General features: G+C 35.4%; 3 protein-coding genes and 1 pseudogene across 5 annotated transcripts in view; all 4 read left to right on the top strand.

Annotated features, from left to right (window-relative positions):
- The window catches only part of LOC112863862 (olfactory receptor 6C1), a 174,536-nt gene that overhangs the window by 138,005 nt on the left and 14,557 nt on the right, over positions 1-21,974 (top strand). For 2 of the 3 annotated variants that reach the window (XM_086713154.1, XM_086713153.1), the window contains one exon: positions 719-834. The exons of the other annotated variant lie outside the window; for it this stretch is intronic. In XM_086713154.1, the coding sequence (XP_086569280.1) occupies positions 832-834 (3 nt within the window). In that variant the 5' untranslated portion in view covers positions 719-831. The remainder of the gene's footprint in view (positions 1-718; positions 835-21,974) is intronic. 3 annotated transcript variants of the gene reach the window in all.
- LOC112863858 (olfactory receptor 6C3-like) lies at positions 3,980-5,322 on the top strand. The gene has a single exon (XM_025926976.2). It carries the CDS (start codon positions 4,384-4,386, stop codon positions 5,320-5,322), a length of 939 nt encoding a protein of 312 aa, XP_025782761.1. The 5' UTR covers positions 3,980-4,383.
- Positions 11,072-12,468, top strand: LOC147579108 (olfactory receptor 6C1). The gene has a single exon (XM_086713148.1). The coding sequence runs from the start codon at positions 11,382-11,384 to the stop codon at positions 12,315-12,317; it is 936 nt and encodes a 311-aa protein (XP_086569274.1). The 5' UTR covers positions 11,072-11,381; the 3' UTR covers positions 12,318-12,468.
- Positions 14,858-15,680, top strand: LOC112863735 (olfactory receptor 6C3-like; annotated as a pseudogene).

The following is a 21,974-nucleotide window of genomic DNA, read 5'->3' as shown; positions in this document are numbered from 1 at the left end:
AGCCCTGCAGTTTTTGGAGCATTATTCACAAAAACCAAGATATGGAAGCAACCCAAAGTGTACACTCATAGATGAATGGATAAAGAAGACATTATACACGCACGCGCGCGCACACACACACACACACACACACACACACACACACACACACATATACAATGAAACATTATTCAGCTATAAAAGAAGATGAGATCTTGCTATTTAAAACAACATCAATGGACATAGAGGAGATTATGCTACATAAAATATGCCAGAGAGACAAAGACAAATACCACCTGATTTCACTTATATATAGAATCTAAAAAAAAAAAAAAAAAATTTAACAAACAACCAAAGCTGAAACAAACTCATTATTAAAGACAACTAACTGATTTTGCAAGATGGGAGGGGTTGGGTGATGGGCAAAACAGGCAAGAGGAGTGGGAGGTATAGGCTTCTAGTTAGGGAATAAATAGGTCATGAGAATAAAAGGTACAGAATAAGGAATACAGTCCATGCTTTTATAAGTGTGTGGTATTGTGACAGGTGGTAGCTACTCTTACGGTGAACACAGCACAGTGTATGCACTTGCTGAACTGCAGTATTATAACCTGAAACTCGTGTAACTTTGTGTGTCATCAATACTCAAGTAAAAACAAAGCAATAAATATAAATAAAGTATCATTGATGAATGAGTAGAAGTGAACTGAAGTGCCAACGTTTTCCTCATTTCCAACAGGGTAAAGATCATATGTGACTGTGAATGCCCTAAAGGAGAAGAAAAAGTAAGATTATTACAATAAATACACAAATAAAACCGCAGGTATTCTGGAGTGGAAAAAGTGAGGGTGGATGGTAAGAAGTGAGTCTGAAATGGCAGAAAGGGGTCAAATATTACTGTGCCTTAGCCCTGTTAAATTTAGACATATATATATTGAGGGTACTAAGAAACCTTTTTTTTCCTGAAAAAATGAGAAGTATGAGACCACATGAAAGGACACAGAAGGCATCATGCAAAGTGAAATGACTCAGACCAAGAAAGAAAAATGCCATATGATTCTCCTCATAAGTGGCTTGTTAAAAAAAAAAAAAAAGTAAACAAACGAAAAGCACAATCACATCTGTAAATACAGAGAAAAAACTAATAGTTGCCGAGGGGGTGGGGGGGTAGGAAAATGGGGGAAGGGGAGAGGGAGATACAGACTTTGTTATGGAATGAATAAATCATGGAAATAAAAGACACCAAAAGGATTACAGTCAACGATATTGTAATAGCAAGTAATGGGAGCTGGTAGCTATACTTGTGTGAACACAATGTAATGTATAAACTTGCCAAACACTAAGTTGTACACCTGAAACTAATGTAACAGCGTGTGTGCACTATAATCAAATAAAAAAAAAAAACTCAATAATAACTTGAAAAAGAGAGCAAAAGTAAGTTTGTTGAGCACAGAACAGGCATTTTCAAGGCATAATGAGATCCACAGTTGGGTCACAAGGAATACAGATGTAGTAAGTTGGTTGGGGCTGACAGGTGACAAGATGAAGGATTTCTGGGAAGATTTTTATATCTGGCAGAGGATTTCATCCAAATGTTTTTGGGAGAGCGTGGGCAATAACCTAACACTCAAGTCAGAATGTTTTTATGTTTTATGATTTTTTATAACAAATTTGGTAACCATTGAGGACATTTTCATTTTAAAGTTAATAATAAAAATGCACAACAAAAATAAATGAAATAAGTTGTTCATGTATTCATTCTACTTTATACAAGTGGGGATGTATCAATTAATAAAGCTTTGGTGCCACCTTCAATGAAGAGTCCACTACCATGTGGCTCAGCTCTGTATTTAAAGAGTCCCAAAGGAACTGAGAATAAATTACCGCCCAAATGTAGACTAAGTGCCATGGGCATATTAGGAAAAGTAAGTACAGCCAAAGGGAAGCCAGGTGATTGTATATGCTAGCAGGTACACTTTTGCTTTTACCTCACTGTATCACTTAGCTTTCTGGAAAGACGCGTGTCATGGCATCACTACACATCTGAGTTTATCTGTCCTTGCACCTTTCCTTTCTTGACCGAGGTCTCTTGGGGGATTTACACAGTGACCAGGGAAGGTAAAATTGTTTTATCTTTGGATAGTAGTCAATCTTCCTCTTATCCAGGGAGCTTTGAAATGTTTTAGCTTCCAGTCATAAGGCAGTATTCCCTGGAAATCACTTAAAGAACTCTCAGAACTTAAGAACTTAAGAACTTCATTAAGTTCAGGTCAGAACAATGTTTGTGGTTATATGGAAAGATAAAAGTGATAAAGAGAAATTCCTTCACTTAGAGCAGAGGCTATAGAAAGCTTGCATGCACTCAAGCCTGCCTTTTTCTCAGTATGAGAGGCTTTTACATAAGAGAGGCAAGGGAGAACTGATGACAAAGTATCCTGAAGTAGTTTATGAATGCATTCTCTCTCACATATTAAGTAAATAAGAAAATCTGGGGTTGTATTTATGACTGGAATCATTAGACATATCAAAACGTAAGTATGTGCCAGATTTGTCAATAAATGTGTTTATCTTTCTCCCATTCCAAAGGTTACTTTGTTGGAATAAAGCAAGGTGATCCCCAATTTATCACATCAGCATATTTACTAAAACAAATTTTATATTTTAGCATTCCAGTCATGTTTCAAAATACAATAATAGTCTCTGCCTTTTGATCCGCCAATTTTGCCGGTATGTTACAACAAATATGTGTCTGTTCCTAAAGGAAGAGAATGCTGATTGTCAGCAATAAAGAAAATAAAAAGACACAATACAAGCCTGACAGTTACTCCTACAGACTTACCCAGTTCACCCCATAGGGGGAAAAAAAAAATACAGCAAATATTATTGAGGACTTGGACCGTAGATAAAATCTGATTGATTTTTAAGAATAAAAAGAGAAAAAGACAGGTAAAAGTCATATAGTTTACATTTTAGAAATTTGTGGTTTCTGTAAAGTAAATTTTACAAAGAATTTTATGAATTCGACTTATTTAGTCTCCTAGAAAGAAGACAATGAAAGGTTTTGTTATCAAAAACACTTCCTTATCAGTTCCTGCTTGCCCTAAGACAAATTTGAGAGTTTTAAAAGATAAATAGTAGAAAAAGAAAAAACATAAAACAGTTGTTAATTTAAATAAGGAACATAAAAATGACATAAGTGAAACAGTATGCTGTCAAAATATATTATTGATATAGCTCTACCTATGTGAGCATTAACTAATATCTCCGGCTTTAGTTTTCTTTCTCATAAATAGAGAACTTTACTCTTATCTATCACTAAGGAAATTCTAATATTTCCTGATAGACAACACATTTATTTCCTCTGCTCATATTTAAAAGAATATATATTAAGAATAACATTAATCATAGCTACTATTAAACTCAGGAATTGTGATTTGGTCATCAGCTTCTACCCAATTTTATAAGACAATGAGGTTTGTAAATGGCATCAAAATTAAAACTCAAAATTGGACATTTTGGTCCTAAGAACACAGTCTTAGAAACTGGAAAACAATGTCTCAATATCTAAATTAGAAACAGAGTAAGTATTGTTGCAGAAACATATTTCCTTTGACTCAGGAGACATATCTAGTAAAATGTTGCTAAAGCTAATGTCAGAGACATTGCTGCCTGTGCCCTCCTCTAGAATTTTTATGGTTTCAGGTCTCCCATTTAGGTCTTTAATCCATTTGGAGTTTGTGTATGGTCTAAGAAAGGGGTGTATTTTCATTCTTTTGCATGTCCTGACCAGTTTTCCCAATACCATTTGTTGAAGAGACATTCTTTTTCCCATTAGATATTCTTTCCTGCTTTGTCAAGCCAAGAAACACACTCTTAACCATAGAGAACAAGATTATGGTTACCAGAGAGGAGGTTTGCAGAGGGATGGGTAAAATAGGTGATGAGGTTTAAGGAGTTCATTTGTCAGGATGAGCATTGGGTGATGTATGGAACTCTGGAATCACTATATTGTACACCTGAAATGAATATAACAGTGTATGTCAACTATACTGGAATTAAAATAAAATAAAAATGAATAGCTAAATATTAAAAGATGTAGTGCGCTATTAGAAATTTGGTTACAAATTTGCTCACAGGTATAGATGTGGTATACAGTCACTCATGAGGGGACTTTTAACATAGATCTGTGAATACATTTTTCCTTTTCAACAGGATGTGCAAAATGCTTCTGCTGTAATGGGACTGAGTGGATACTGCAAAAATGCAAACAGGAAAAAAGTTCCATTGGCTTCATTTCTTGGGGCTAATAATACAAACATTTAAATCTTCAATTCTTTTACTATGCACATTTTCTTTCTGTTTTGTTTTGCAACAGATTTTGCTTAAAGAAAATAAAAAATCAGTATGAGAAACCATACAGTGATTACAGAATTTGTTCTCTTAGGCATCTCAGATGACCCAAAGCTTCAGATTATAATTTTTATCTTTCTGTTTATGGCTTATGTATTAAGTGTCACCGGAAACCTAACCATCATCATCCTCACCTTAACAGACTTTCATCTCAAGACTCCTATGTATTACTTCCTGAGGAATTTCTCCTTCTTAGAAATTACATTCACCAGTGTGTCTATTCCCAGATTTTTGGGGACAATCATTACTAAAGTCAAAACCATTTCCTATAATGATTGTTTAGCTCAGCTATTTTTCTTCATCTTCATGGGTGTGTCTGAGTTTTTTCTTCTCACTGCCATGTCTTTTGATCGCTACGTTGCCATCTGCAGGCCTCTTCACTACACCACCATCATGAACAAGAAAATCTGCACCCTACTGGTCTTTGGGTCATGGCTGGGGGGATTCCTTACCATTTTCCCACCAATCATGCTCATCCTCCAGCTAGATTTCTGTGCTGCCAATGTAATCGATCATTTCTCCTGTGACTATTTCCCCATTTTACAACTCTCGTGCTCAGATACATGGCTTTTAGAGATGATTGGCTTTTACTTTGCTTTTGTTACTCTGCTCTTCACGTTGGCATTCGTGATTCTTTCCTACATGTGCATTCTTAGCACCATTCTGAGAATCCCGTCTGCTACTCAGAGGAAAAAGGCTTTCTCCACATGTTCCTCTCACTTGATTGTCATTTCCATCTCTTATGGGAGCTGCATATTCATGTATGTCAAGCCTTCAGCAAAAGAAAGAGCATCACTGACCAAAGGGGTAGCTATTCTCAACACCTCAATTGCCCCCATGTTGAACCCTTTTATTTATACCCTGAGGAACCAGCAAGTAAAACAAGCTTTCCAAAACTTGCTTCATAAAGTAGTGTTTTCTAGAAACAAATGAAAGTATGTATTAACATGAAAGGATGTTATTGGGAAGATCCACTAAAGGAAAAACAAAATTTTGACTTCTACAATATGCTTCCATATCCATCTCACAGATACTTGCAAGGCTGTGCTCATTTGCTTAAGCTTTCTTGTACACTGAAAGTAACTATGTTGTGTCTTTCTTTCAAAGTGTGTATACGTTCCATTTCCTCATTGATTTACAATTCTGAATAGAAAGGCAGTGGATATAAAACATACCATTTTGCTGATTGCTCCAAATAGTAAAAATATTGTATACTATAATGGCTAATGGAGTAAAATGTTTTAAAAACATACTCTTTATATTTTATTTTCTTGTACTAATATCTAAGTTTCTTTCTTAAAGTTATAAAATATATGAAATACAATATCTATAACAACCATATTTTTTGCATACTACCTGCAGTATCTAATTCTTTCCATTCTGATATAGGCTTGAGTGTTTATTTTACTGTATAGAAACTATTTGAAAGTCATATGTCTTTTATTTTCTACTTATGCTTAAGGCATACATTGTCTTATTTTATATGCTCTCCTTGTTTATCTGTATTATACTGAAACATATGAGATTGATAAATATTAGGCAGTCACCAAGACATGGCATCTGGAAGTTTGATAGGAATTTCACAAATAATAGTATCTCTTCTGTAGAGAATATTTACTCTATGCCATTTGCTCAACTAGATATATCCTAAATCATATTTAGCTGTCACAGCTATATGGCAAATTTTAGTGATTATCTATTTTTCACACATATGTAAATTCTAAGCTTGAGGAACTTGCCCAAGGTGTTGAGCTATCACAGTCAATGTGATAACCTGATTTGAAAAATGAAACAAAATGACAAAAACTTGTGTTTGCTCTATTGTGTACATTTTTCAAATCTAGAGACCTGCATATTTTGCATAGCTTTTACTAAGGACCTGCACAATTTTATTGGTGTTTCGCACTCACATTATCTCATTTGGCCATGATCATATGATTATAGTCTGGTCAGGGAAGGTACTCATCCCTAATATTGTCGTTGGCATATACTTTGGAACACTGATCAATCAAAAGAAGGAACGCTTCAACTGCCATTGCTGGTGCCACCAGAGTGACAAGGACAAAATATAAAGTACTAGCAGTATTATAGTCCCAAAATTCTCTGTGGAAGGCACATTAAAGTTAATGGAGCCAATGAATGACTTAATACAATGTGGTAGATTCTCAGTTTTTAAAAATGGCATGGAGGAGAGATGCATTTGGTAGAGAGCTGATGTAAGAATTAAGATACTTTATAGTAATCTCTGTCTGGAAAATAATCTGTTGGTCTCCGTTTCTCAAGAGAAACAAATCACACTACGAGGTTGTTATTTTTTTCTGTCTCATCGGACACTGTCCCCCAAGCTTCCTTTTCAAATTTCTGTACAAATGTGTTATGTTTTATATTCCTTAGTGTTTTGTGTCTAGTCCTGTCCTGGCAATTTGATTCACTGAATTATTCCCCTTGAGCCAGTGGCAGAGAATAGATAAACCATTAAGTAGCTTATGCTACATAAAATCCAAGTAGAAACTGTACCAGTTTTAAAACACCTTCTGAAATTTTTCTCTTTCATATATTTGCTCCTTTCTCACCCTCTGTACTCAAAGAAATCTATTCCCTCTAGATAAAATGGAAAATTTAAGTCAAAAACATTAATAGTAGAGAGCAAATGTGTTCAGTGAGAGGAACTGTGTTCAGGACACTGATTTCCCTGGATTACAACAATGGAAACCACTAATATTTTTTATATTTCAGCCATTCTGCATATCAGTGAGACTGTATGAAATCAAGGTAAGTAGGACATAGGGGAGGGAATGGTAGTCTCTCAAACCTTATCATTGATTCATTACTTATCAGCTCAAAGTTTAAGCAGATTCAATAGGGTATATTGGAGTTGTATTTTGCAACTGGATATATTTATAAATTAAAGAGATCTTAGCATATTTTATTATATAAATTTATTCCTTTTCTTTAATAAAAAGCAAGAAATTACCACTCTATGCCTGTGTTTCTAATTGAATATAGACTATGTAGTACTTTCTTTAAGAGAACAGACTTTAATTTTAGGTATTCTCTGATTAAGCACTTGTTAGCTATATGAATATATCTAAGGTACAAAAACACACTGACCCTAATGCTTCATTGGGAATAAAGATAAAACTTCCATAGGTGTGTCCTAATGGTTATATGAGATAGAATATAAATGTCCTTAGAATTTCATTGGAATAATGGTTTTGGTCAATTACAGTTAACTATGAATATTCTGCCCAAAGTTGGAAATCAATTTCAACCAAAAGAAAATAAATACACCAGTTCTTCTTAAAGCATAATAAGTGCCACATGATTTATAGAGCACTTGCATATATATTATTAAATTCATTCTGAAGATGCCCTTGAAATTTTAACTCCATGATAAACAGAAAAAACTGATGCTTAGAGAATTTAAGAAACTGCCAAAGTCACACTTCCATTCGTATCTTCAAATCACATTCTCTAATTGCAGAACCCATATACTTTCTGTGATAGTAATTTACCCTAGACTGTCATGAATAAGACATTAAGTGTTGTTTTTTTTTTTTAACGTTTATTTATTTTTGAAAGAAAGAGAGTGAGTGGGAAAGGGGCAGAGAGAGAGACACACACACAGAATCTGAAGTAGGCTCCAGGCTCTGAGCTGTCAGCACAGAGCCCAATACAGGGCTCCAACCCACAAACCACGAGATCATAACCTGAGCCAAAGTTGGATGCTTAACCAGCTGAGCCACCCAGGCACTCCAAAAATTAATAGTGTTTTGACATCATAATCTTATTATCACTTTATGTACTCTTCTTCTTTGCTTATTTTTGTCTAAATAAAGAACTGAAAGTTTGAGGTTAGGAGTTGGTATTTGCCAACAATTCCTACAGGTACAATCCTTCCAGCCACTCATTGGTTTCTCCAGGGGAGTCTTAGCTTTATTCAGACCAAAAGAAGTTCTTAGTGAACACTTGTGCCATGGCCCAAAGCCCAGCAAGATTGAACACTGAAAGTAAATTTAGAGTAATTATGAAGCCAACCTAGATGTTACCCACAACACTGAATTAAACAATTTTCCTTTCCTCTAACATATCAGCCAAAATGCTGAAGAACTCTTTACTCATAAAGTAAAAAAAAAAAAAAAAAAAAAAAAAAAAAAAAGAGTGATGTGATCATAAAGCACAATGCTTGGAAGCCATGATTCATGAAGTTTCTCTAATGATCTCTAATAAGGTTTAACTGAAGAGTGAATTTAGTAAACATAGAAAAAGTTGAAACAATTAGCCTCTCAAAGTTATTGTATTACTAAGGGATATGTCTACCCAGTGCAACTAGGACATTATTAACAACAACAAAATGCACCGCAAGTAAAATGGAATCAGTCTAAGGCTCTTAATCTCTTAAAGGAACATCCTTTTGGTTCTTCACATATCCTTTAATACAGAGTCCCTTTCTCATCTTGGGCATCAAAGAAGTTATCAGTTTCTACTTTATCTAAAGGGTCATTGTTAATACTAAATTGATGGTAAAAAATTTGAAAGGGCATTAACTAGGGGTGCTTTCAGAATGAAACCTTGAAGGTACTTTGTGGCCATCTTATTCAACAAATATGAAGTATTATTGTTAACTTTCATTTTGAATATGTCAAAGACCCTGTCTCAGGGGTCCTTGAAGGGATTCTTGATTTTGACTAAAAGGGTGGAAGATAATATAGAGGTTAAACTAAACCGTGTTCTTCCGGGGGGAAATATGGATCTGCCTTCAGAAAAAATAAAGAGGAGATTCCTCAAAAAATTAAAAATAGATCTACCCTATGACCCAGCAATAGCACTGCTAGGAATTTACCCAAGGGATACAGGAGTACTGATGCATAGGGGCACTTGTACCCCAATGTTTATAGCAGCACTCTCAACAATAGCCAAATTATGGAAAGAGCCTAAATGTCCATCAACTGATGAATGGATAAAGAAATTGTGGTTTATATACACAATGGAGTACTATGTGGCAATGAGAAAGAATGAACTATGGCCCTTTGTAGCAACGTGGATGGAACTGGAGAGTGTGATGCTAAGTGAAATAAGCCATACAGAGAAAGACAGATACCATATGTTTTCACTCTTATGTGGATTCTGAGAAACTTAACAGAAACCCACGGGGGAGGGGAAGGAAAAAGAAAAAAAGAGGTTAGAGTGGGAGAGAGCCAAAGCATAAGAGACTCTTAAAAACTGAGAACTGAGGGTTGATGGGGGGTGGGAGGGAGGGGGGGGGTGGGTGATGGGTATTGAGGAGGGCACCTTTTGGGATGAGCACTGGGTGTTGTATGGAAACCAATTTGACAATAAATTTCATATATTGGGGAAAAAAAGAAACAATAAAGAGGAGTTAAATGCTTAGAGATATCCTTTATCCTCTGCATCAATACATCCTTGGGATGGTCTCAGACTTGAGGAATCATATGCACCCTGTTAAACACTGAAGTTTATTTCTCCCAAAAGGCTGCTGAATGAATGAAGGCATAACATGCATCAGGCTTAGTTGATGCTGGTAAATGAATACAATTCATTGAATTTTCATTAACATCTTTACAAAAATAGTATAGTATACCTTCCCCAAGACTGTGATATTGATCATCTCTCCCTACAGTTTCTTTAAGCATGTTCTCTGACCCTACAAAACTGGGGTATCAGTATTCATTTTCAGTGATGTTCACATGAACCCTTCCTTACCTATTGTAACTTCCTTCATAGCTTTTCATACATTCCCTCAGAGGTTTCATCAGTAGCTAGAGTATGAAAGTCAATCATGGTATTATTTTTCAGAAAAGTCTTAAAATTGAAAGGAAACATGGGAGAAAAAAAGACTATGCAAAAATTTTAAATAAGGGTAAAAATACAGTGCACTGATACATTATTAACTATGGAATAGCAATAATAGATTTTTAAAAGCTGGCTCTCCAATGCCAGCTAAATAGAGCAGAAATTTGAATCTTGAGATTGAAACCAAATATTGTCTATTTGATGAGAATGCATTTGGGGATTTCTAGGTGTTATGAAAAACTAGCACTTTCAAAAAAGCAACCCCTGATGAAGGAAGACTGATGTTACTGAACAGGAATAAAGGTAATTGAAGGAATGAATTCTAAAGAAATTTAATGAAAGGAACTTTAAAATAATGTTTTATGAAGTTTTCTTTTTTAAATTGCATATTCAGGGGCACCTGAGTGGGTTATGCATCCAATTTTTGGTTTTGGTTCAGGTCATGATCTACGGCTTTGTGGGTCTGAGCCCCACATAGACCTCCTCGCTGGCAGTGTGGAGCCTGCTGGAGATTCTCTCTCACTCTCTCTCTGCCCCTTCCACTTGTGCTGTCTCTCTCTCACACAAAATAAATAAATAAACACTAAAAACTTTTAAAAAACTAAATTGTATATCCAAAAAATTGGGGTTTCTTTTACATATCTTTGTTATATATTTACTTGATACAGGGAATTTAGGCCTAGTAGATACATACATCTTGAAAAGTAGATAAACTAAAAAAAAAAAAAAAAGCTTTTGCAAAACTAAGACCCAGCCTGTGTGATCTGCAGCCTGGAATTTGAAAGACAATAGAGAACTTCACCTCATGGGTGTGTTTGATTCAACAACAAACTCAACATCACTTAATTAATGAATGAGACATGTGTTTATTTTAAGCCTTCTATGACTCTTCTAGGCACTGGATTGGGTTGCAATGGCTTTGAGGGTAAGAATGTCTGCTAACTTTCAGACAGGCACAATGTAGTGGAGGAGCTCACGGGAGTTTTCAGCACAGATGTTTAGTGTGCTGAGAAAAATAAATCAAAGACTCTTAAACTTTCCCCTGTAGGTGAAATGACATACTATTTCAGCAAAACTCTGGCTCCACACTTAAACTTCTGTTAATCTACGTTCAAAATTTGTTCCTTGGGCTTTTTCCTAGAGATCTGGCTGGAGGACAACAAATAAGCAACTGAGGAATGAGAAACCACACAGAAATAACAGAGTTTATCCTCCTGGGATTGTCAGATGACCCACAGCTTCAGGTGGTGATCTTTGTCTCTCTGCTCATCACCTACATGCTCAGCATCACTGGCAACCTGACCATTATCACCCTTACCCTGCTGGATTCCCACCTCCAGACCCCCATGTATTTCTTCCTCAGAAACTTCTCCTTATTAGAGGTTTCATTCACAACTGTCAGCATACCCAAGTTCCTGGGCACCATGATGACTGGAGATAAAACCATTTCCTTTAATGACTGCATTGCTCAGCTATTTTTTTTCATTCTCTTGGGAGTCACTGAATTTTACCTTCTGGCCGCCATGTCCTATGACCGTTACATTGCCATCTGCAAACCTCTGCATTACATGACCATCATGAATCACAGAGTCTGCATACTCCTTGTCTTCTCTTCGTGGCTAACGTCATTCTTAATCGTATTCCCCGCACTCATGTTGCTCCTAAACCTTAATTACTGTAGGTCTAATGTTATTGACCATTTTACCTGTGATTATTTTCCCCTGCTGCAACTTTCCTGTTCAGACACAAAATTCTTAGAGGCGCTGGGGTTTTCCTGCGCTGTGTTCACTTTAATGTTCACTTTGGCCTTGATATTTCTGTCTTACACATATATCATCAGAACAATTTTAAGAATTCCTTCTACTAGTCAGAGGAAAAAGGCCTTTTCCACATGTTCATCCCATATGATTGTCATCTCCATCTCCTATGGCAGCTGCATTTTCATGTACATTAATCCATCAGCAAAAGACACAGTGTCTCTGAGCAAGGGAGTTGCTGTGCTAAACACCTCAGTGGCCCCCATGCTGAACCCGTTTATTTACAGCCTAAGGAATCAGCAAGTCAGGCGAGCCTTCATGGACAGGGCAAGGAAGATTGTATTTTTCTCCAGATAACGAAAGGCTGTGGTGTCATGAATTAGCCACATACCACATGGCAATTTAAAATATACAAACATGAAATTCAAGGAATAATTCAGGTCACAATGGCCTTCCTGTTTCCTTATTCATTCTTTGTTTCTAACAATTTAGAAGCACCTTTAATATATTTCCCATTCAATTATAATAACTTCATATGTCTTTCTAGTTCCCAGTCTTCTGAACACATTGTTAGTTGCAACTTCTTGAGCAACTATTGTTTTATACAGTATCATAGTTTGAGTTTTGTTTAGGAAAACAATTATCACCAGGAATGGAGAGGCTCTGTAAATATTGATATATTTTATTTAATCTATACAGAAAATATAATTATATGATTTTCATTGACAGGAATTCCCTCACCATCTTGTCATTTTTCTAGGAAAAAAAATTCTTCAAATGCCATGTGATTTACAGAAAAAAATGTGAAAGTTTTCATTTAAAAAACACATTTAAAAAACAAGAAACATTGCATACTTAATAGGTATGTCCATACAAATTATCTATTGGTTAAAAAAAAAGCAATCTCTAATAATATATACTTTTGTATTCATGTTGCCAAATAGATCTCCATATTTACAAATTCCATAATTACTCAGTAGATATAGGTAGATATACAGGTAGATACATATATACAAACATGTATGCATACATACATACTATAGAATATATATAGTATAGTATACTATATATACTATATATAGTAAGCATACATTTGCACATACTGTAGAAAATTATGAAGTAATAGCTGTTTTAGATATGTAGGATCAGTTTATTTTCTCTAATTTCATAGAATGTAAGCTCCACTTTCTAACTATGCTGAAATATTAATTATACTTCTTTCTCTACTTTTGGACATGTTTGAAACAAGACATGTGTCTGAATTATTTAATGCCTAGACAAAATCTTTTAGGTTTTGTAGAAACTTTGTAAAAGCTTTATAGCAGAGCAAAATTTTATATTTATATAAATTTATATTTATATTATATAAATTTATAGCAGAGCAAAAAAAAATCTATAAAACTAGAATTTCACCTGTTAAAATACTCTTCCACTCATTCTACTTAAGGTATTAAATGACTAAAGTATTTTAGAAAGATGTAGAGATGTGTGTGAGAGAGAGAAAGAGAGAGCGAGACAGAGAGAGAGTAAAATAAGAATTATGGGTACAAAAAAAGTATTCTAAATTATATAAATTACTTTTTAGTAATAGAAAATATAATATAATCCTAATCAGTGGTGCAACATTCCTAAGGATCTCTATGCAATTTATTCAATTGACAAATACAGGAGTTGTTAGAGAACAAAAAACAAAATAAATAATAGAAAACTGAAGGAGATTCAAAATGTAGGAGAAAACTTATAAATGGTTTCTCAATTTCATCTTCTCTGAAGTATAATTTGTGTGTTAAATAAGACAAATAGCTGGCAAACAGGGTTCTATAACCTCTTAACATATACTTCCCCACTGATAAGGCCAATGTCCAATAAATCTGGTATATATAATGCACTATAGGGATGGAAATGAACCTGTCATAGACAATAATTAGCTATCAGGAAAAAGTAGGGATTGTTATTAATATTGGTCTCTATATCTAACTGCTACAGTTGAAAATCAGTACAAATGATATTTATAAAGTGATGAGAACATTTAATATGAGATCTACCCACTTATATTTTAAGGCCACAATATAGTATTGTTAACTGTAGGTAAAAATGTACTATAGCAAACAATATTCTTCAATAATATTCATATTCAACATCTTCAGAACTTGCTCCTTTTACAGAACTGAACTTTGTAGTGTCGTAGACTTTGGGTCTGGAGTTCTCTCTTGTCTAGCAAGAGAGTGGGACACAGGATTGAAAATGTGAGAGAAGCTAATGTCCGGGAGGAGACAAGAGCCCTGAGTAAGGGTCCTTGCTCCATTTTTATTAGGATCAGAAGGCTTACAAGAGTGAATGATGTGCATAGAGAGACAATGAAACCATGAACATTAAGTCATGGGCATGGGGAAAAGGGGGTTTTGGGGACATGTGGTGTTAGGGATTTGGGTCAATACAAAAGATTCTGATGCTGGGTGGAAGGTTGTTTACAGCAAACATGAGGACCCACCTCTGTTTACCTAAACTGGCCTAGGGGACAAGAAAGAGCATGCTACCTCAGGTTCAACAAGGTGCTTTCTTTTGCTAATTAGCTCCACTCTGGGCAACTCTGCACTGCTGTGGTCTATAGCCCTATTTGCCTGTTTACCTAATTTGGTCCTTCCTTCCTGTGAAACCATCTTTCTGCTATTGTCCCATATCTTTGTCCTAAACTGGGGGCCTTTGCCCCATTTACCTAATCTTATTTACCTAATCTTGTTTACCCAAACTTGGGTGTGTTCATCCTATGGCTTTCTAATTCTTTATGCCTTGCTAACCCATCAGTGCAGGCTCAGAGAATTCCTAAGCTTATTCCCCACATATAGCAACTATCATCAATTCCCCATTGCCCACCCCAACCTGTCCCAAGGCAGCCACCATCTATTCTCCATTTCTATGAGTTAGACAAATTTTAATACCTCATAAAAGTGGATTTATCCATTTTTTGTTCTTTTGTGACTGACTTATTTCATCTAATGTCTTCCAGATTCATCAATGTTGTCACATATCTTTAAATGAAATAAAAATGAAAGAGAAAGAAATACCTATATATTTCTTAGCTGGAACCTCTCTTAGAAATCTCATTTACACTGTATATATTCCTAGATATCTGGAGACAATTATCACCAGGGATAATATCATTTCCTATAACAGCTGTGCAGCCCAACTATTTTTCTTTGTGTTCATGGGAGTGGCTGAATTTCAATTTGAATTTCCATGTCCTTTGGCTACTATGCTGTCATTTGCAAGCCCCTTCATTATACAACCATTATGAGCAGGAAACTCTGTACCCTGTTTATGCTATGTGCATGGCCAGGTATGTTTTTGACCATTTTCCCACCCCTTATACTTCTCCTCCAGCTGGATAACTGTGTTTCCATTGTCACTGATCATTTTACATGTGGCTATCTTTCCCTTTTACAACTGTCTTATTTAGATACATAGCTCCTAGCAGTAATTGGTTTCCACTTGGCTTTCATTACTTTACTATTCACTTTGGCATTTGTGATCTTGTCCTACATATATATCATATCTGCTAGTCAGAGAAAAAAGTTTTTTCTGCTTGTTCTACTTACATGAATGCCTTTTCTATTTTCATATATGCTAAGTCATCTGCAAAAATAAAAAGTATCATTGACAAAGGCAGTAGCTATTCTTAATAATTCTGTTTCCCTCAGGCTGGACCCCTTTACGCCCTAAGGGGCCAGAAAATATACAAACCTTCAAATATTTGGTCCTTAAGGTATGTTTCATACAAGCAAATCCAAATTTGGGGTAGTATGAATGAATGTTATCATAAAGCTTTGATAAAGGAAAATGAAATTTTAAACTAATTGGTACTATCTTCCTATATCTATGTCACAGCTACAGGAAATGCTGAGCTCATTTGTTAAGCATTGTTCATAACATAGATGTGGATGGGTTGTGTCTTCCTTTAAAACTATCTGTAAGGGTGCCTGGGTAGCTCAGTTCGTTAAGCATCCAACTTCGGCTCAGGTCATGATCTCACAGCTTGTGAGTTCAAGTCTCACACTGGGCTTGTGCTGAGAGCTCGGAACATGGAGTCCACTTCGGAATCTGTGTCTCCCACTCTCTCTCTTCCCCTCCCCCACTCATGCTCTATTTCTCTCTCTCTCAAAAAACAAATAAACATTAAAAAAAATTTTAACTATCTGTAGGTTCCATGTCAGTGATTTATGATTGTGATTTATGATGGCGAATATAAAACCAGTAGTTATGAAACATAACTCATTTTAATGACTATTCTTATTAATCAAAATGTTTTATCAAAAACACTAATTCCAAAAAAAAAATACGAAATCCCTGTGGTTTTTGCCACATTATTCACAATAGCCAAGATATGGAGGCAACGCAAGTGTACATTGATAGATGGAAGGATAAAGAAGATGTGATATATCCACAATGGAATATTGCTCAGCCATACAAAAGGATGTTTTGCAACAACATGGATGGACGTAGAGGGTATTTTGCTAAATGTAAAAAATCAGACAGAGAAAGGCAAATACCATATGATTTCACTTGTATGTGGAATCTCGAAAGCAAAATAAAGCAATGAACAAACAAATAAAGCAGAAACAGATCCATAAATAGAGAACAAACTGATGGTTGCCAGAAGGAGAGGATTGAGGATAGGTAAAATGTGCGAAGGAGAGTGGGATGTACAGACTGTCAATTGTGGAATAAGTCACAGAAACAGAAGTTATGGCATAAGGAGTAGAGTCAACACTATTTTAATAGCTCTGCAGGTGGCAGCTACACTGTGGTGAGCACATCGCAATGTATAGACTGATTGAAATGTTATGTTGTACAACTGAAACTAATATAACATTGTGTGTCAGCCACATTTCAATAAAAAATGTTTTCTACATTAATGACTTGAAGTAACACTGCTTTAATCAACTGATTTTAAATATCTCTTTCTCTTGATATAAAAATATTTTTCCTTTTAAAAGTTACATGAATCGGGGCGCCTGGGTGGCGCAGTCGGTTAAGCGTCCGACTTCAGCCAGGTCACGATCTCGCGGTCCGTGAGTTCCAGCCCCGCGTCGGGCTCTGGGCTGATGGCTCGGAGCCTGGAGCCTGTTTCCGATTCTGTGTCTCCCTCTCTCTCTGCCCCTCCCCCGTTCATGCTCTGTCTCTCTCTGTCCCAAAAATAAATAAAAAACGTTGAAAAAAAAATTTATAAAAAAAAAAAATAAAAGTTACATGAATCATGAAATAAATATCTACAGCACCGTTGTTTTTTCATACTACCTGTAGTGTCTGTCCAATTCTTCCCATTCAGTTAATAAAATTGGGTGTATATTTTACTACTTTCAAATTATCTGAAGGCCCTGTGTACCCTGTTTTCTGTATATGCTGAAGTCATGTGTTATGTGTTATTTTATGAACTCTTCTTATTTTCTGCATTATTGCTTCTAAAAAAAAATGTAACACAAATATTTAGGCAGCCACTGCCTCTTATGCTACATAAAAGTTTGATAGGAATTTCATAAACAATACCTCTTCCATACAGAGCATATATTCTGTGTCATATATAAGCCAGGTATGTTCTACACCATATCATAATTAATCTTCACAGCTATATAACAAATTAGGCATAGTTATCCCTCTTTACCAATGTGTAAATTGATGCTTATAAGTTTTGAGTGACTTGCCTAAGATCTTGAGCTATAACAGCCAATATAATAGCCTAATTTGAAAATGCAAACAACAAAACAAAGAAAAACTTGTGTTTGCTCTCTTTTACACATCTTTGAAACTCTTCAAGGAACTGCAAATTTGGCATCGATTTTACCACAAGCACAATTTTACTGGTGCTTTTAACACATGATCTCCTTTGTGCATAATTATATTACTATTATAGAGTTCTATTTATATGATTATAGTCTAGTCAGGGAAGGTACTAACTCTTAATACTCGGCATATAAATGAGAACTTCAATCAATCAAAACAGGAAACTTCAACCGCCATTACTGGTGAGCAATACAGTGAGCAGGAAAAAGTCTTATGTATTATGTATAAGAGGTATTATGATACCAAAAATTCTTCCAGGAGGCAGATTAAAAATAACAGAGTCAAAGAATGGACTTAGCACAATGTGGTAGATTACCAGTTTAAAAATAAATGGCACGGTGTAGAGATGCATTCAGTAGAGATCTACATTAGAAATTAAGACATTTGGTTGCTAATCTGTGTGAAAAACAATGTCAAGGAAAGCAAACAATCACACTTGGTGTGATTGTTTGCTTGTTTTGGGATGTTTCTTTTCATTTCTCATTGGACACTATCCCACAGGATTTCTTTTCATGTCAGTATTTTATATGTTAGTAGTTTATGTACACTCCCGTTCTGACAATTTTGATTCACTGAATTATTCCCCTTGAGTCAGTGGCAGAGAGAATAGATACAATAGTAAGTAGTTGTACCAGTTAAATCTGTGTAGAAACCATGTCAAAGAGTTAAAACACACTCTGATATTTTTTTCTCATTTGTATATTTGGTCCTTTCTTACTGTCTACACTTAAATAAGTATATTCCTCCTGGGAAAAAATGGCAATGATAAAACAAAATGTTGATAACAGAAAATATACTTGTTCAATGGCAAAGGGAAGTCTATCAGAAATGCTGGTTTTCCTAGAGGACAATGATCAGATTTGCTTATCTTTTACCATTCTAGCCATTCTGACTGTTTGTGAACCTTTAGGAAAAGCAGAGTTGTCAGGCATATTAGAAGGCAGTGAAAGTCTCTCAGACCTAATCATTGGTTCATTACTTAGGTCAATCTGTAATCAAATTAAATGGAATGTAGTGGGGTTATACTTTGCAATTTGTATATACCAAAAAGTATAAAAAACAAGATAGCATATATTTTCTATTATAACAATGTATTCATTCTTAGTGAAAGACAGGAAGTCACTATGTCTCCATCTTGTGTTTCCAACTAAATATAGGCTGGTGGTATTGTGTTTAGGAGAAGAGACTTTAATTTCACATTATATTTGACACTTTCTAGCTGAATGGATTTATGTAAGGTACATGATTGCTCTGAGCCAGTTCTTGATTTGGGAATTAAGATTTAAAAAGTCCAGGGGCGCCTGAGTGGCTCAGTCGGTTAAGCATCTGACTTCAGCTCAGGTCATGATCTTGCGGTTTGTGAGTTCAAGCCCCGCGTCGGGCTCTGTGCTGACAGCTCAGAGCCTGGAGCCTGCTTGGGATTCTGTGTCCCCCCCTCTCTCTCTGCCCCTCCCCAGCTTACATTCTGTCTCTCTCTTAAAAATAAACTTAAAAAAAAAAAGTTTAAAAAAAAATTTAAAAAGTCTAACAACTGTGTTATAAGAACTAAATGAGATAAATTAAAAAGTCCTTAAATACTACTGAAATAAATAATAACTTTGCTAAATGACAACTTCAGTGAAACATCCTTCCCAAAATTAGGAATTAATTCCAACTAAAAGAAAAATAAAATAAATAAAGCAGTTATTCATATATCCTAGTAAATACAACATAAATTACAGAGCATTAAGTTATGAGTTGATATTCAGGCATAAACCCCTATGCATATGTGTGTTACTATTTCTGAAAATATTATTAAATGCTGGAGGAATGTTTGGTAGGGGGATGGGCTGAATGGGTGATGGGCATTAAGGAGGGCACTTGTTGGGATAGGCACTGGCTGCTATATGTAAGTCATGAATCACTAAATTCTATTCCTGAAATCTTTATTACACTGTATGTTAACTAACTTGGATTTAAATAAAACCATATGTGTGTATGTGTGTGTGTTGTGTGTGTGTGTGTGTGTGTGTGTGTGTGTGCGCGCGCGCGCGTGCACGCTCAAGCAGGGGAGGGGTGGGGAGGGTAGTGAGAGAATCTTCAAACAGACTCCGTGTTCAGCAAAGAACCTAACACAGGGCTGTCTCACGACCATGAGAGCATGAACTGAGCCAGAATGAAGAGTCACTCACTTAACCAACTGTTTATAATTATAATTGTATGAATTTCAACAAAACTGAGTCAGCTTAACTTTATTGAAATGAAGAAATATAAAATATTCGATTGATTTTGGGAAACAGTCATCAAAAATTATTATAAGGAAGAATAAAAGCAAATTCCAATAAAACAATTCTACCAACCACTCAGTGGGATCAACTGTGGAGATTTTGTTTCATGCAGGCAGAGAAAGTGTCACATGAACTCTCATTAATTTGTCAAGAGTGAATGAGCAGTGCCAGAAGTGCATTTTAGTGTAATTAGGAAGCTGAGCAGGATGTTGCCCATTACACTGAATTACATTCTTTTTCTTTCTCTAACATATTAGGTTGAATGTGAGCAACTACTTTACTGAACAATTCCATAAAAGAAAAAGAAACAGGGTAATAGATACAATAAAGCAAATTACTTTGGAGATAGTCTCTGAACATATTTTTCTAATGACTTTCAATGCGCTTTAACTCTAAAGGAGAGATCAGTGAATAGATACACAAGATGATGAAAAAACGTACACTTTCAAAATTAATGCATCACCCAGCACAACAGAAAGTCTTTTTTTTTTTTTTTAATTTAAAACAACTGAAATGAAGTGGAACCGTTCAAAAGGTCCTCTCTCAGGCTGTCAAAGGGATGTTCTTTGGGACTTTGAAACTCATGTATGTTTTTAAATAGAGTCATTTTCTTACCTTGAACATGAATATCATTAACTAGTTTATCAGAAGGTCACTACATATTTACTTGATGGTACACTTTTCAGAAGGCCAGGATATCGACACATTTTAAGAACAAAAGCCCTGAAGATGCTTTCTAGTCTTCTTATTTAGCCAATGTTCAGTATTATTTTTTAATTTCAGTTTCAAATGGCTCAGTGAATCTGTCTCAGGAATCCTTAGAAGGCAAGTCAATATTAATTGTGATAAAAGGAATGGAATAAAATGTGTATCTTAGTAGCATAAGCCATTAACACTTACCTAGAATAAATGTAATTAAGTGCATTTTTAGTTGGTGAGATAACCACATGAAGCCAAATTATTCCAAGATATTTTAAATGCTGTAATTGGACCATATATCCAAGTGGGATTTAATCCAGGGACAAAAAGAATAGCTTAAAATATCTGAAGTTGTCCCTAGGTAGGAATAATATTGTGGATGGTAGGCTATCACTGTTATTCTAATAATGCTGTATGTGCAATGTGAGGAAAAGCAAATGAAGATTAACATGATATTACAATTTTATCTAATGCTATTCATAGCCAGGACTCTAATCATGAGATAAAGGAAATATAAAGTTATAAAAGATAAAAGGGGGTTCTTAAAAATATTGTAGTCCTAAGTTTGAATGATACACTTATATTGCACTAATAAATGTGCCTGTGTGTTTCAGTTAAGTGTCCAACTTCAGCTCAGATCATGATCTCGCAGTTCATGAGTTTGAGTCCCATGTGCTGATAGCTCAGAGACTGGAGCCTGCTTCAGATTCTGTGTCTCTTTCTCTCTGTCCCTCTCCAACTTGTACTCTCTGTCCCTCTCTCTCAAAAATGGACAAATAAACATTTTAAAAAATTAAAGAAAATAAAAATAAACTGCACTCATAGACCTTTTATTTGAAAAAAAAAAAAAAGTGTTTGCTGGTCCTGTCCACTGAAAATACCTAGAAAGGATGATTGAACTCATAGTAATTATCACAGCTAGTGTCCAGATTCTTAACTTGATTTACCATTTCCTAATCAATGGAAGAGGGACTCTTTAGAGAAATGACTCAGTCCAGTTCTCATACAGAAAAGTATAGCATGAGCCTGGGAACACTTGTCATCCAAGATGGGAAGGAAGCAATCAAAGAGGAAAAGTGTACTGCCCAAAAGGAAGAGTTTTCTCACTGGCTGAAAAAGATACTAGAGAACCAACTCTGACTATGCAATAGAAATAAAATAGGCATTCATCTGGGCTTTTCAGTATAAACTGTACCAATGAATGAGCAAA

This window comes from Puma concolor, chromosome B4, assembly GCF_028749965.1.
Source record: "Puma concolor isolate L17-30 chromosome B4, mPumCon1.1.hap2, whole genome shotgun sequence".
Lineage (NCBI taxonomy): Eukaryota > Metazoa > Chordata > Mammalia > Carnivora > Felidae > Puma > Puma concolor.
The sequence above is the reverse complement of the archived record's forward strand: the minus strand, read 5'-3'. Positions and strand labels throughout refer to the sequence as shown.

Bases quoted from the DNA above. Each gene is read 5' to 3' on its own strand.
- LOC112863858 (XM_025926976.2), top strand. From the start codon at position 4,384: ATGAGAAACCATACAGTGATTACAGAATTTGTTCTCTTAGGCATCTCA.
- LOC147579108 (XM_086713148.1), top strand. From the start codon at position 11,382: ATGAGAAACCACACAGAAATAACAGAGTTTATCCTCCTGGGATTGTCA.